Source organism: Protobothrops mucrosquamatus, unplaced genomic scaffold (assembly GCF_001527695.2).
Source record: "Protobothrops mucrosquamatus isolate PMUCROS unplaced genomic scaffold, P.Mucros_1.0 scaffold1535, whole genome shotgun sequence".
Lineage (NCBI taxonomy): Eukaryota > Metazoa > Chordata > Lepidosauria > Squamata > Viperidae > Protobothrops > Protobothrops mucrosquamatus.
In genome coordinates this window covers 173357-188087 of record NW_015387706.1, presented here as the reverse complement: position 1 = coordinate 188087, position 14731 = coordinate 173357, and the positions used below count along the sequence as shown (strand labels likewise).

The following is a 14731-nucleotide window of genomic DNA, read 5'->3' as shown; positions in this document are numbered from 1 at the left end:
GGGGGGGTGCGGCGGGCCGCAGCGGGGCGTTCGGGAGGCCACGGCGGCGGCGGCAGCGCGGAAGGGAGGCAGCATTCGCTCCATAAGACGCACAGACATTTTCCCCCATCTTTTGGGGGTGAAAAAGTGCGTCTTATAGAGCGAAAAATACGGTATATGTACTAGCTGTACCCGGCCACGCGTTGCTGTGGCTCAGTCTGGTAAAAGCGTGTGTTGCTTTTACGTCCAACAGATGGCGCTGTTTTTCAAAAAAAGCATGTTTTTACCTGTCACAGGTGTGACATCTATATAATATAGGTATATAAAAACACGCACGTATTCGAATGCAACGTTGTTTCAAAATTTCAAAGCAATCGGTGAAGAACTTTTGGAGATTTAAGATTTTGAACAAATGAACATTTATATTTTTATTTATATATATAGCTGTACCCAGCCACGCATTGCTATGGCTCAGTCTGGTAAAAGCGTGTGTTGCTTTTACGTCCAACAGATGGTGCTGTTTTTTAAAAAAAACATGTTTTTACCTGTCACAGGTGTGACATCTATATAATATAGGTATATAAAAACACGCGCGTATTCGAATGCAACGTTGTGTCAAATTTTCAAAGCAATCGGTAAAGAACTTTCAGAGATTTAAGATTTTGAACAAACGAACATTTACATTTTTATTTATATAGATAGATAAACAAACATCAGCACTAACATTTTTTCTCTAAAGATAGCTGTTTTTTCTTACTGCTGGTTATGCAAATGATACCTGCTAAATACTTACTTGGATACTGGACTTTTTCCTTCAATGTAAACTCCATTTTCATTATGTTTTTCTTTTTACTTCCCTCAGTAGGTTGTGGTGGAACAAAGAAGTTTACTAAAAACCCCTGGAATATAATTTTAACATTATTATGTCACAATCTACCTAATAATTAACAAAGGCTAGGCATGACAAAAATAAAATGTACATTTAATTATTGGTCCACTGGTTTTATCAAAGCATGTAAGAATTCAGGTGGAAACTTTAACACTGTTATAAAAATTCATTGTCAATAACAATTTATTAACACTGTAGAATTAAAACTGGAAAATTGTAAGAATGAAGCATTATTTTCTAAAAGCAGTACTTAGAAATACTGATCTTTTCACCAATTTAAGTATACAGTGGGCTTTGTTTATTCATGGGGATTCTGTTTCAATTGAACCATGAATAACAAGCCTCTGAAAAAGCATACTGTGCTTATGTGAAAAATCTTGTCAGTCATTTTGTGCATGATATAATACAAAAAGGACACTCTAGAAGAGACTTACATGGCAAATAATAGATACATAAAATGCTTTATTACATACAAAAGGTTCTGCCCTTTATTACATACAAAAGGAAAACACCTTTTTTCTTCTCTTCATAGCTAATGGCTATTGGTAAACTATATCTACAAACTGGTCAAATTAGCAAGCTTCAAATTCTGCAGATTGACAACTACGATAACAGTTTGCAACACATTTCTAACTGAACTGTGTCGTGAATAATAGAAGAATAAAGACAGGAAAATTTTTAAAATGGGATTATCATATTCTAGTTAACTTGATATTTTTTAACAAAATAATTTAAAAGGTTTTAGTTGGGATTAAGTTTTCTGCAAGGATAAAGAAATACGATGCAGTCCTAAGAATATTGTTGTTTTATATTTTCAATATAAAAAGAACCAGACAAATTATTACAATATAGCTACACCAGCTATGTAATAGCATAATGATATAGAGCAGATTGATTTTGAACCTTTCTTCATAAAACTAGTATGCATTTTTGCATGTGTTACTTATACACAAAAGTGACATTTCCATTGTGCTACCAATCATACCTTTCCCAAAATGTTCTATTAAATTATCAGAATAATTAAATAAACAATTAAATTAATTCTTTTAGCATTCAAGACTCAGATTGAAATGTGATCCTGAAACAACCAGATGGATATCTATATGGTTCATTTATATGATTCATTAACTGATTAACGTACCAGTCTTTAGTGAGTAGAGAATGCATAATAGAGAATGAGACAATAATTCTTAATCCATATTTAGATTCCATTATGTAAATAATGTTATGAACAACTATGCCTATTGAATTTATGAACAAATGTGTTTTTAATCCAGGGACTGATAAACTCCAGAATAAATGCTGAGGCCCATAAATAAAACAAATTTTAAACCACCAGAATTTTGTGAGAGACTGTTGAATTTTTTAAATGCCTGGGCCAGTGTGTCACATTGTATGATGTCCCAGGGAAAGAGACTGAAAAGGTGACCGAATACTGTGGTAGACAGTGAAAAGCGTAGGGGTAGTAAAGTATCAATATTTGAAGTAGACTGAAAAGAAATGAAAGCTCAAGCAGACTGCATAGTGCTTTTAAGACATTCAGTAGGATAGATAAATTGGAAATGGAAAACAATGTTAAACTGAGGATTGGGGAGGGAGGAAAATAATGCTTAAGAATGAAGACTGATTGTTATGAATCCTATAGAATTATGATATGATTTTCTACTTCATTCCAGTTTCATTCACAACTCAATCTTTTCTCTTGACACAAATTATAAAAGAAAAATAAAAAGCCATACAAAACTGTTTTACAAACCTCAAAGGTTACAGATTTAGGAGAAATCATTGCTTATATATTCCAAATGTAACTTCCAATTACAATCAATGGGCTGAACAGGATTTGAATATTGGAACTACTTTTATCCACTCACAATGCAGGTTTCTCACCTCTGGTAACATCAGAGCATCTTGTCTGATGTCTTTACGAGTGTGTGACAAAATAAGAGCCAAGACTTCTACTGTTTTTCCAAGGCCCATCTCATCTGCTAATATTCCTCCAGGCCACCGAGGCCCAGCAACAGGTCGATCACGGATTACACTGAGAATAAAAAATTATGGATTTTTGTTACAAATGCAACTAACTTACTGAATTCAATATTTAGAATTCTAAATAAGTATCAGCTACACTCAATTGTTTCAATGTTATTCTTTTGGACATATTAAACCAATCCATCCTTACCAGCCAGTAAAAGGATTATAGTAGAGCTTTAGTCCATCTAGAGTAATAAATTCTCTCCATAAGTAGTGGATGGCGTTATCTGATGAAAGAAAAGAACAAGACAATAAGATTCATTGAACTTCACATCACTTCAAAATTGGAAGTTGAAATTGAAGTTCTGAGGAAAGTCATTCTTCATTATATGAATCATTTTAACTAAACTGTACTTGATATAAAAATACAGGTAGTCCTCACTTACTGGCCAAAACTGGCACTGGCAACTCCGTGGCTAAGCAAAATGTTGTAAAGTGAAACCATACTGACATATCACATCAGTTCCAGCTGTGATCATTAAGGGAATCACCAGTGAATGTTAAGCACAATGTCACATGACTGCAACTTGCAACTTTGTGCTAATTTCAATCCCTTCCCACAATATAAAAGCATTCCATAAAATCTCTTCTTATAACATCCGTGTTTCTGAAATATTTACGGCTATTCTTAACTAGAGCCTGCATGGATTAATAAGATGGGGTCATTTTTTTTAGAAAGAAATGCTAGATTAGAATGCCGCTATTGATGCAATGTTTAAGGACTGCTTATCTAATATACAATACAGTTTATGTTAACCTTTCTATTGATCTACTATGCAAACTGGCCATTGTATTTGCTAATATTTCTATAATTTCTAAAGATGTCATTAAGCAACATTAACCAAAAGAAGGACCTGGTGATTTCCTCATAGTACATCATCATGTATTCTACCATTAACACGTTGTATATATATGCATTCCTACTGCTATTGTGAGATAATTACCATTGGTAGTTATATATCTAAAGTTCTCACGCTGCAGCATCCAATTTACAGCCTCACTTTGATATGGCCTTAGTACAGGAATCAATGCAGAATGTTGTACGTTTTCCTTTAAAAAATGTATCTCTTTTTGATGTACATGCCTCACATAGTCATACAGCTCTTCAATATTTTGCCGTTCTATATCTCTATCAGATTCCTCGTCTTCTTCCAGAATGTCTAAAATAATGTACAAAGCTATTGACTATCAGTAACATAAATATTTTTAAAGTACATAAGAAATAAAAAGTTGAAAAAAGTATTTGAGTATTAAAAACATAATAATTTAGTGCAACAATGCTTCCAAGCTTTCAAAGAGGGATAAGAAAACAACACCTCAAAATACTGTCTGATGAAACAATAATGTTATGAATATATAATGGTATTTAAGTTTCTGAACCCATTTGAATATTGAATTTTCAATATTTCTCTAAAAATGACCCAAAACATTATCTGTTTTCCACACAAATCCTAAAACTAGATAAAGAGAACTCACTTAAACAAATGAGTTAAAAACATTATATTTATTCATTTCTTGTTTATATAATTTTTTATTCAATTATTGAAGAAAATGAAGCACACCTCCATTTTTAATTGTTTTATTTATGCAGAAACACTGCAAATTAATAAAAAGGGAAGGTTATAAGATGTGAATTAAGGTGGCCTCACCTTGTGGAGTGAGCTGATGAATATGTGTTGACTGAGATAGGCAGTTTCAAAATTTGATAAATAAATTGAACGCATACAGGGAACTGAAACAGCAGGTTTCATTAAAAATGAAAGGGCTAAAATGTATGTCAGAAAGTATAAATTGGTGTCATCTATGTAACTATGGCTCCTTATGAAACTAGGAACCCATAGATTGTGATATATTCCAGTAAACACTGAGATGAATTTGAGGGGAAATTGTGCAAATGAATGCAATCCATTCAGTTAAGTGACATAGCTGGGAGATAGGAAGAAATAAGAAAGGCTTTGAGGTAAGTTATCTGCCAACAAAGAGAGAGGTTTTTAATAAGAGTTTTAAGCATAGGGTTATATATACACATGGTAAAGGAATGAATATAAATCTAAAGCCGTAACTGATTCACCTGCAATAAAATGTGAGATCATTAATACTGTAAAGGATACAAAAATACTGAGATGATCTGAAATAATACTATTTGGTAGCATTAAAAGTGAATCTTGGAAAAAATAGGTGTGGAAGACAAAAGGTAAAATCAATAAGAATGAAAATAGAACAAGTGCAGAAAGAGAAAGTACAAATCTTGTTAAGCAAAAGTATGAGAAGAAATATTAATCTCCTAGTAGATTGGATAGTGGAAGATATGAAAACAGAACGGGAAGAATTATGTATTATCACATATAAGAATTATCAGAGTGCTACATTATATTAAGAAGAATAAAAAGAACAAAAAAGCAGCCTTGGTGAAATACAATGTGAAAAAACTGGGGATGAGAAAAAATACACATAAAAAATTATTGTTGCAAAAACTGAAGAGACAAAGCTACTGTATATTGTGTCCAGACAAAGATTTTACAAAGAACAAGAAAAAAAGCAGTTAAGCTTAAAACAAGCAGAGAAAACAGAGACCAGTTTTAATATAAATTTTTAAAAACTGTTTTGCAGTTAAAGACTATTAAACAGAGTGAATAAAATTAAAAAAATAAAAGTTATACAAAACCCAGGATTTAACCAATGTGAAAAAAATGCTAGAAGTGTTTTAAAAGATTTCTATAACAATAGCATTAAGTCAGAAGGTGGAATGGAAACAAACATCATGTTAGTATCCAAGGGGAAAAAATGTTGTAAATAAATGTGCGAATGTTGCAAAATAGTGAGGACAAAGGCACTGCTACTGTACCTGTTAAAATACAGGTGTAATTCCTTTCTGGAGTTTTCAGAATAAATATGTGACTTGTTTAACATGAACACTGGATCTACACCGGATGAAGGGATGCATTTATTGTGAAAAGAAGCAAAACTAAATGCAAAAAGCATAAGGAAACTAAGTATGTCTGGGAACGCATTTGGCAGCATCCTGACCGAAATATTAATGAGAGAGATGAAAAAACTGGGAAAGTGGTAGTATGACTTTTTACTGGGTAGAGGAGGCAGACTAGATTCTTGCTCTTCTGCTGGCCACTGAAAAAGTTAATTTATTGAACTTGTATTGATTTTTTTTAAAGTGTACAATAAAGTGAATAGGCTTGAATTAGAGAATCTTTGTTGAATATAGAGTTGAAGGTTGGTTGTTGAATGGGATTTATTTAAATTTGGAAGGTTGTCTGGCTCACAAATGATTCTGGGCAACTCACATTGTTAAAAAGAGGGGGGGAAGAACAATTAGATAGGAATCATACAAGATTCCATATAACCATATATATTAAGATTATACACATTTCCACAATAAAACATCCAAACATTCCAAATTGTTTGTAAGAATATTCTCACTACTCCAAATACATCTAGTGCGTTCTCTTTGATTTCTTATGTGCCACAAGAGGTAGTACTATACTAGCTAAGAGAAATGGAGTATCTTCCTCACTCATTTCCTTTTTCTTAAGATTTTATAACAGTAATAATGTTGTAAATCTTACCCTAACTCAAACTTATCAGCATACTGATTTTGAGGGCAGAAAGACAAGCATTTTTCTAGCAACCAACTAATGATAAATTTATATTGAAGAAATGAGCAAAGGCTGCCATTCTTAAAAGAACTTGCAGTAAATGGCCCAAACCTAACATAATATAGAGAAAACTGGCAAACAAACAACGGCACAGATTCTGCCAGAATTCACAATTAAGTGATAATATCGTTCATAAACAGATACATTTTAAGCATCTGGTCTGAAAAATATGATTACCTGGAATTACAAAGTGATAAAATTTTTCCATCAGTTTCTGAAAGAGTTGATTAGCCTTTCTTATTCTTCCCCCACCATCGCTAAGGAATTCTAACTTACTTATGCCAAGTTCAAGAAGATATATTCCAACCTGTGAATTAAATGTTCATGGAAAAAAGTTTAGACAAACTTTAGAATATACAATAAATTATGGGAAAAGTAACTTAATATAACTAGGAACGAAGCAAAGAAGAATAAAAATAATAACAAATGAAATCATAGTGAGAACATTAAAGCTGCCTTTCCCAACCTAGTTTTCCTCAAATATACCGAACCAATTCTTAAAACAATTCATCAAGACTGGTTGTAATATGAGAACTAATATATTTCATAATGAAAGAGATACCAGGTTAGACAATGGGCCATTAAAAATAGTGAAAGTAATTTAACAGGCTAAGTTATAATGATGAGGGATCCTTGGTGCTGTCTGAGTTTCTTGTTTTCTTGCAAATGTTTCATTACCCAAGTTAAGTAACATCATCAGTACTAGTAAGGAGTGCAGTTTGCTGTCAGCTTTATATTCTGGTGGCTGGTGGGGGTGGTCTTAGAGATTCTTTGGTTGGGCTGTTTGCTGTTGGTTTCTTTCGCAGTTTCTTGACCCAACCAAAGAATCTCTAAGACCACCCCTACCAACGTTGACAGACAAGGCACCAAAATATAAAGCTGACAGCAAATTGCACTCCTTACTAGCACTGATGATGTTACCTAGTTTGGGTAATGAAATGTCTGTAAGAAAACAAGCAAGCTCAGAGAGCACCAAGGACCCCTCATGTCAACCCTGAGCTACAAATATTCTCCTTTATTAGTAATAATGATATATTTTAATATTTTCCTAAAATTTGAAATCATAACTATTCTTTGTGATTCGTAAGTATATTCCAATTATTAGCTGCAAGGGAAAAGAAAGCTGGGCACATCCTATTAATGAGGCAAATGATCTTGAGAATCCTGGATGAAACAAACTAAAGGCCAAACTATATTTAGTGAAGGAGAGTCATAATTAAATCACCCAACAGTTATTGGTATGTATTCATAAAACACTGAACCATAATCTAATTAATAATCTAATCAATGATTTGATTTTCCTTTTCCATGATATGGTAATCTCTATAGGTGATATTTAAACCAGCAGAGCAGAAAAATAAATAGTTTCAGTTTCAATTAAATGCAGTGGTGGGACTGAGGGAGTTAAACTGAAATTACAGAAAACATTAGATAAGAACCAACAATTAACTTATGGATAAAATGTGATTTATTCAGTTTATAACTTTTTTTAAAAAAATACCCCCATAATAAAATTTGCTAAATTAAAGAAATGTTAATGATTTGATAAAAGAATTGTTTATAATAATATGGCTATATCAAAAGCACTTCCTTTTCAATTACTTAGTAGCTTATATTTGTGATTTACCTTCGGTTATTTAATGCTATACACACAAGCACACATCATTTAATTTATTTAATAAAGATTCCATTAAAATCCAATTTACAGGTAAAGAATTCCTCAAGTTTAAATAAATAGGCAAGTTACGAGTCTGGAAAATAAGTTACAGAACTATCTCTATAGTTCCTCTACAGGAAGGAATGACTAAACAGCAGCTTTAAACTGTTATGACTGAACAGCAGCTTTAAACTTTCTCAGGAGAGAGTTTTATTTGCACATCCCAACAGAAAATTTAAAACATATGAAACTTATACTCTCTAAGATATGCTGAGGCAAAGCTTTTCATTATTTTAGCTGGCACAATTAACATTTTATTTAGAGATGCTAGTTAATAGGTCCTGCAAAAGAATAAAATCTAGTAAAATCTACTTTGCATATAGAATAAATTGAATTGAAGGAAAGATTCCTATCTTTGATGCTAACATATTTTCCATCTGCAGATAAAAGATATTAGTTACAATATTCTATTCAGGCACCTTTCTACATATTCTTAATTTCAAATATATTCACCAGTAGATATGTTCTATTAATTATATAAATTGACTACCTTTACAGAACAAGTATCTCCAGATCTTTGATGCAGTACAATTGTTTTTTTCTTCTGCAGCCACATTAAATTTTCCATCATTTCATTATTTAAAGATGATTCAACTAAAACATCTAGTTCGTAAGTACTGTGTAATGATTCTTCCCCTTTGTCCACCTTTATAATATCATTTGCATGGACAAGAAGATGCAGATGATCACTAAATTCTGCTGTCATCAAGGTCAACCCTCTTTTCTGGATATTGTCACTTAAATGTTGTTTAGAAAGAAGCTGAAGTGTAAATTCTCCAAGCAAAGTTTTCCAGGGAGGATCAGGCTGATAAGGAAGTATCAAAATATTTAGCTGTATAGCTATAGATGGCAACAGATGACAAGAATCTTCTGCTTCATCTACAAGTGTTAAGATGTTTGGGGATTTGGGATTCTTTTCTTTGCGAGTCAAGTCTTCATCCCTGTTATCATCATTTATCACAATATGTACAGCAGAAGATGAACTTGTACCAGCAACAGGATGGTCTTCAGCCATCACATCTGCATCTAACATGTCATTTTTCTGGTCATCATGCATATTCCAACAGAGTTGCTTCTTTTGCTCTTCATTCATCCTCATGGGAGGAGCACGCTTTCGACGGCGACTCATTTTGATATTTCACTACTGCTACACTCTGTAACACAGATAAATACCAGTCAACTTATATCTTGAATGGACCATTAAATTTTGATTTAATAAGAATCTGGAACATTGGCCAAAGATTTATTTTAGATATATCTTCTAGCAATAAACCTTGTCCCCCCCCCACCAGTCTTTTCACTTTAGGGTTCAGCATCAGAACTTCCCATCTATGAAAAAGCTAATCTTTTAAGAGAATTCAGAGAAATTCAAAGCAGGAAGTCTTACTTTGTTACCTTACTTTCAGAAGTATATCAGAATGCATATATCTTATGGTCTGTAGGACTGTGCTTCAGAAAACATGGAAATGCATTCTCAAAGGCAATACATTAAAAATCTTTGGATTACATGTGCTTATTGGCATTTTATCTTTTCCAGCCACAATTTCAACTCCATAACCAATCCTAGCAATACTATCTTCAATTTTTGAGACTAAATGTTTAAGGGGCCATGTTTAAGGGATCACAGAATGGTAGTTTCTTAGCATTCCAATTATTTTTTGTATTTTCTTATTCATTTATGTGGTATCTTTTATAAAATTAAAAACTTAATTGTTTCCTAAAGGCAAGGAAACAATTGTGGAATGTATAAATGTATATTCCTAGAGCCTCCAACTCTTGCTAACTTTTAAAACTTTTTGTCATATTTTCACTCCAATTTTCAATCTGTCTTTGCAACTTGTGATCTTATTTATTTATAGGCTCAATCGGCTATCCACTCGTTAGACCAGGGGTCTTCAAATTTGGCCCTTTTATGACTTGTGGACTTCAACTCCCAGAATTCCTCAGCCAGGCATGCTGGCTGAGGAATTTTGGGAGTTGAAGACCACAAGTCATAAAAGGGCCAAGTTTGAAGACCCCTGCGTTAGACAACCAAAGTTACTTACTTCACTTTTTTTTAAGGCATGCTGTTGAGAAACACAATATGGCCTCAAACAACTGGGGTACTGTGTCTGCTTTTCATCAGCAGTCTTGAAAGTCCTTCATCCTGTTTTGTCTTTTCTGTGTAGTAGACTGCTAACTAAAACTCCAAAGAGTAGGCTGAAGAGGCAACTTTTGTAATGTTGCAAAACTCTAACCACTGCACCTCTGGCCTTTATTTTCATTGCTTCCAAGTTCAATTTAACATGAATCTGCCTACTGCAATCCTTGGCTCCATATCTACAGTAGATACCTTTACTTTTAAGTTTGCTGCTTTGCCACACTCCCTTGTACAATTGTAATAACAAAAGTACAGGTAGTCCTCGACTTACAACAGTTCCTTTAGTGACTATTCAAAGTTACAACAGCACTGAAAAAAGAAACTTATGACTGGTTTTCACACTTACGACCATTTCACCATCTCCATGGTCACGTGATCAAAATTCAGAGGCTTGGCAACTGACTCATATTTATGACAGTTGCAGTGTCCAGGGGTCATAGGATCCTCTTTTGCCATCTTCTGGCAAGCCAAGTCAATGGGGAAGCCAGATTGAATTAACAGCTCTGCTGCTAACTTAACAACTGCAGTAATTCACTTAACAACTGTGGCAAGAAAGGTCGTAAAACGGGGCAAAGCTCACTTAACAAATGTGTCACTCAGCAACAGAAATGTTGGACTCAACTGTGGTTGTTAAGTCGAGGACTACCTGTGGTTGCTTGCTTATGATGAGCTCACAACTAAATGCAGTGCAATTAATCACAACATAAGATCAAGCAAACTAAACAGTTCTTAAAGTAATAAGCTGCGTTTTAAATTATGATGACAATTAGATGTTTTGCATCACATCTGAAGCGACGGGTAAGCATACAAGAGGCTTCTTTCAAATCAACTTCACAGGGACTCCAGGAAATAGAGGCTGCTGTCCTTTCACTGCACGAATGCAAGGACGCCGGTGCCGGGTGTGCACAGAAGAACACAAGAGATCGTTTCCTATTTCCGCGGACACCGAGGCAGGCTGGCAGGGAAGAGTCGCCGGCAGACAGGCTGTACAACAGAAGACGGCGTGGGGGGATACAAAGCCTCGGGCCTGCTGCTAGGCACCCGCGAGCGGGTGGAAGTACCGGAGAGAGGCGAAACGAGATGCTCCGTGGTCCAACGTACCTGACGGTTCAAGTAGCAAGCTGAAATGCGTGCTTCCGTTCCGGGATGTCCGTTCAGGAAACCGCGCAGTAACCGATCAACCGTCCTCCGAACGGGCCCCCCGCGGGAGGAGGAGGAGGAGGAGGAGGCGTACCAGCGAACGCCCCCTCCCCCCTCCCCCCCGCGTGAAACCCCAGCCAGCAGATAGAGGCCAACCGATCAGCAGCAAAGGCCCAGGCAGGCCCCGCCCTCGCCGGCTGGCGCGCGGGCGCTGGAGAAGTGACGACGACGCGTCCCGGCCGGCCGTGGGAGTGGTGGTGGGGGGGGAGAATGTCGCTTTGTTTCGGGAAGGTTTCGGGAAGGTGCTGCAGCGGCTCCTCTCGGCGGGTTCTGCGGTGGAAGTTTTACAGCTTACCCCGGTTCCCTCGGGCGCTCGCGAGCTAAAAGATGGAGGCGTCTCCGGGAAGGAGCCGCTTGTTCCGTGCGATTGTGCCTTTACAGCAGGGGTAGTCAACCTTGGCTCTTTTATGACTCGTGGACTTCAACTCCCAGAATTCCTGAGCCAGCTGTGCTGGCTCAGGAATTCTGGGAGTTGAAGTCCACGAGTCATAAAAGAGCCAAGGTTGACTACCCCTGCTTTACAGGGTGAAATGTACCAAAAATGCTGTAGGGTTGGGCGATCTCGAAAAAACGAAGCGTGGTCGGACTTGTTTGATATTTGAATGGGAGGCTATAGGAAAATCCAGGAGGAGAAATTAGACAAGCGTCTTGAGAAATTAATTCCAAGCCGTTGCCAACCCCCCCCCCCAAAAAAAAACTAAAAAAACCCAGCGCGCAAGCATAGATTAATCTAGCTCGATTTTAAGCAGTGTTTCTCGACCTCAGTAATTTAAAGGTGTTGGATGTTGGTAAGGGGTTTAATTGTTGGCTGGAGAATTCTGGGAGTTGTGAAGTACCAATCTCTTAAGGGTCTGAGATTGAAAAACACTGGACTAGAGAAAAACCTTAACTTCAACCTTGGCTTGTCTGAATGATGTTTGTATTACATTCGTACCTTCATTTCCATCCTGCCAATTCTTTTAGTGCAAACTCAAACTTTACACATACTCACTTTTTATCCTTACAAAAATGTTGTGAGATAGATAAGGCACGTGAAAGTTAAGTGAAAGAATGATTTTAGTAGCTGGCAGTGCGCACTGAACCCAATCCTCTAATCGTTACATCATGTTTGATTTGGTGAATTGATTTTGTCCACATTCTTTCTGGAAATCGTTGTGAGAAGTTTAGGTCAGCTCAGATTTTTCCATTGGTAGTGTGATGCCAATTTCCTTTCCTCACAGAGTCTCTTATCAACTTAGTACATGCAGCTCTGAACCACACAGGTGTCTTAACATATTTTACATGTACAATGAAAACGTGAACAGACTGAGTTTCTCTTTGCCTGTCAACACAGCACTGTACATCCTGTGTTAATATCCAAAACACTTCCTCCGCAATGCCATCCTGCCATTTTTCCCTCAAGAACATGCCATGAAAACATCACAAGTTTGTGCTTATTCCAAAAGTTAAGATGGAAATGATTCATTTAGCTATATTTTAAAGTGTTCCTTTAATTCTTCAGACAGTTGTTGATAGGAGATCATATTGAATTGCAGAGCTCTTTTCACTTACCAGTAAATCCTGTATGACAGCTTAAACAATGAGAAATTAAGTATGATAGTATAAGAAATATATTTTACTAAATTGTTACTGGAGAGCAAATAGATTCTAATTTTCTATACTGAACAATGCTAGAAGTAGAATGAATTCATAACTCTGTCAACTGTCCATATGGCATCATTGTCAATCCTAAAAGCAACAAAGGGAGCTATTGTAATCCAGGTCAGACTGTTTTTCTATTTATCCCATGACATCTCTGAGTGATAGCACCCATTAAGATCTGAGATGGAGTTTTCATGCTATCTACTGAGAATATGTTAAGGACAGAGACCAGAATTTGAATCATAACAACCAAGTTGTTTTGCCACCCAAATTTACATTGTGCCTAGACTGGGCAGTTGAAAAAGAAAGGCCTGGAAGAAAACCGTAGCAAACCACTTCTGTATTTTTGCCAAGAGAATCGAATGGACATGTCCATATAGTCACCAGAGCAAGGTTAAACCATGGCTTAATTGAAGCTATTAACCACAGTTTTGAGACAAATTGTGGACCATCAAAGATATCTTTTTGCAATCACAATTAACTTCACCAGTTGAAGATTTGTTTTCTCCTGCCACATATTCATCAGAATCCTTGATGATTCCTAAAGACTGAGGGCAAAATAAAATAATTTGTGTTCCCTTTCTTCTATCTTTAATTGCACTTATTCCAGTTTGGTCTAGTGCAGGGGTAGTCAACTTTGGCTCTTTTATGACTCGTGGACTTCAATTCCCAGAATTCCTGAACCAGCTTAGCTGGCTCAGGAATTCTGGGAGTTGAAGTCCACGAGTCATAAAAGAGCCAAGGTTGACTACCCCTGGTCTAGTGATTAAGACACCAGGCAAGAAAGCAGGAGACTGTGAGTTCAAGTCTCACCTTAGCCATGAAAGCCAACTAGATGATTTTTGGACCAATCACTCTCAGACCAACCCATTCACAGGGTTGTGGGCAAAATAGGACTAGGAAGATGTGTTGGATATGTTTGCCGCCTTGAGTTATTTGTGACAATAATAGCAGGATACAAATAAATGAATAAATAACCTGCATCTTGGTCCATATTAATTCAAGGCAGTCTACAGATATGGAAATAACATAAAACTATAATATGTTTTGAAACTTAAATAACAGAAAAAGAAATATCAAATAATGAGAAATAAACACATACACAAAGTCAATCCTCCCAGGTAAACCAGAGAGGAACAGCAATGGGTGAACTAATTCTACTTTATTGTAAAGCAACATTAACAGAATCTTGCAAGTCTGAAGATACAGGCTTCCTACTGCCACTTTTAACTGCTTGATCCAATATGGTGGGTCCTTATAAATTTCATTCTCTGACCATTAAGTCTCTTTGTCTGTTTTCTAGATAGCATCTCTTGCCACCTTTCCCCAGGGTCATCCATACATTACATTACACAGATACATATGGGTGCTAGTGAATCTTATAGCATCTTCTGTTAGTTTAATGCCTTAGTGATTGATGTGTATAAGAAAATCTCAAATACTGTCAGCGCTTAGAAATTACA

General features: G+C 35.9%; 1 protein-coding gene across 1 annotated transcript in view; it reads right to left on the bottom strand.

Annotated features, from left to right (window-relative positions):
- The window catches only part of SHPRH (SNF2 histone linker PHD RING helicase), a 55005-nt gene extending 43376 nt beyond the window's left edge, over positions 1-11629 (bottom strand). Inside the window, exons 1-7 of the mRNA XM_015822364.1 lie at positions 11529-11629; positions 8778-9441; positions 6748-6877; positions 3844-4059; positions 3048-3126; positions 2756-2906; positions 773-878 (exon numbers count right to left, since the gene is read on the bottom strand). Of these exons, the coding sequence (XP_015677850.1) occupies positions 773-878; positions 2756-2906; positions 3048-3126; positions 3844-4059; positions 6748-6877; positions 8778-9416 (1321 nt within the window). The 5' untranslated portion in view covers positions 9417-9441; positions 11529-11629. The remainder of the gene's footprint in view (positions 1-772; positions 879-2755; positions 2907-3047; positions 3127-3843; positions 4060-6747; positions 6878-8777; positions 9442-11528) is intronic.
- Positions 11630-14731: the final 3102 nt, after the last annotated feature.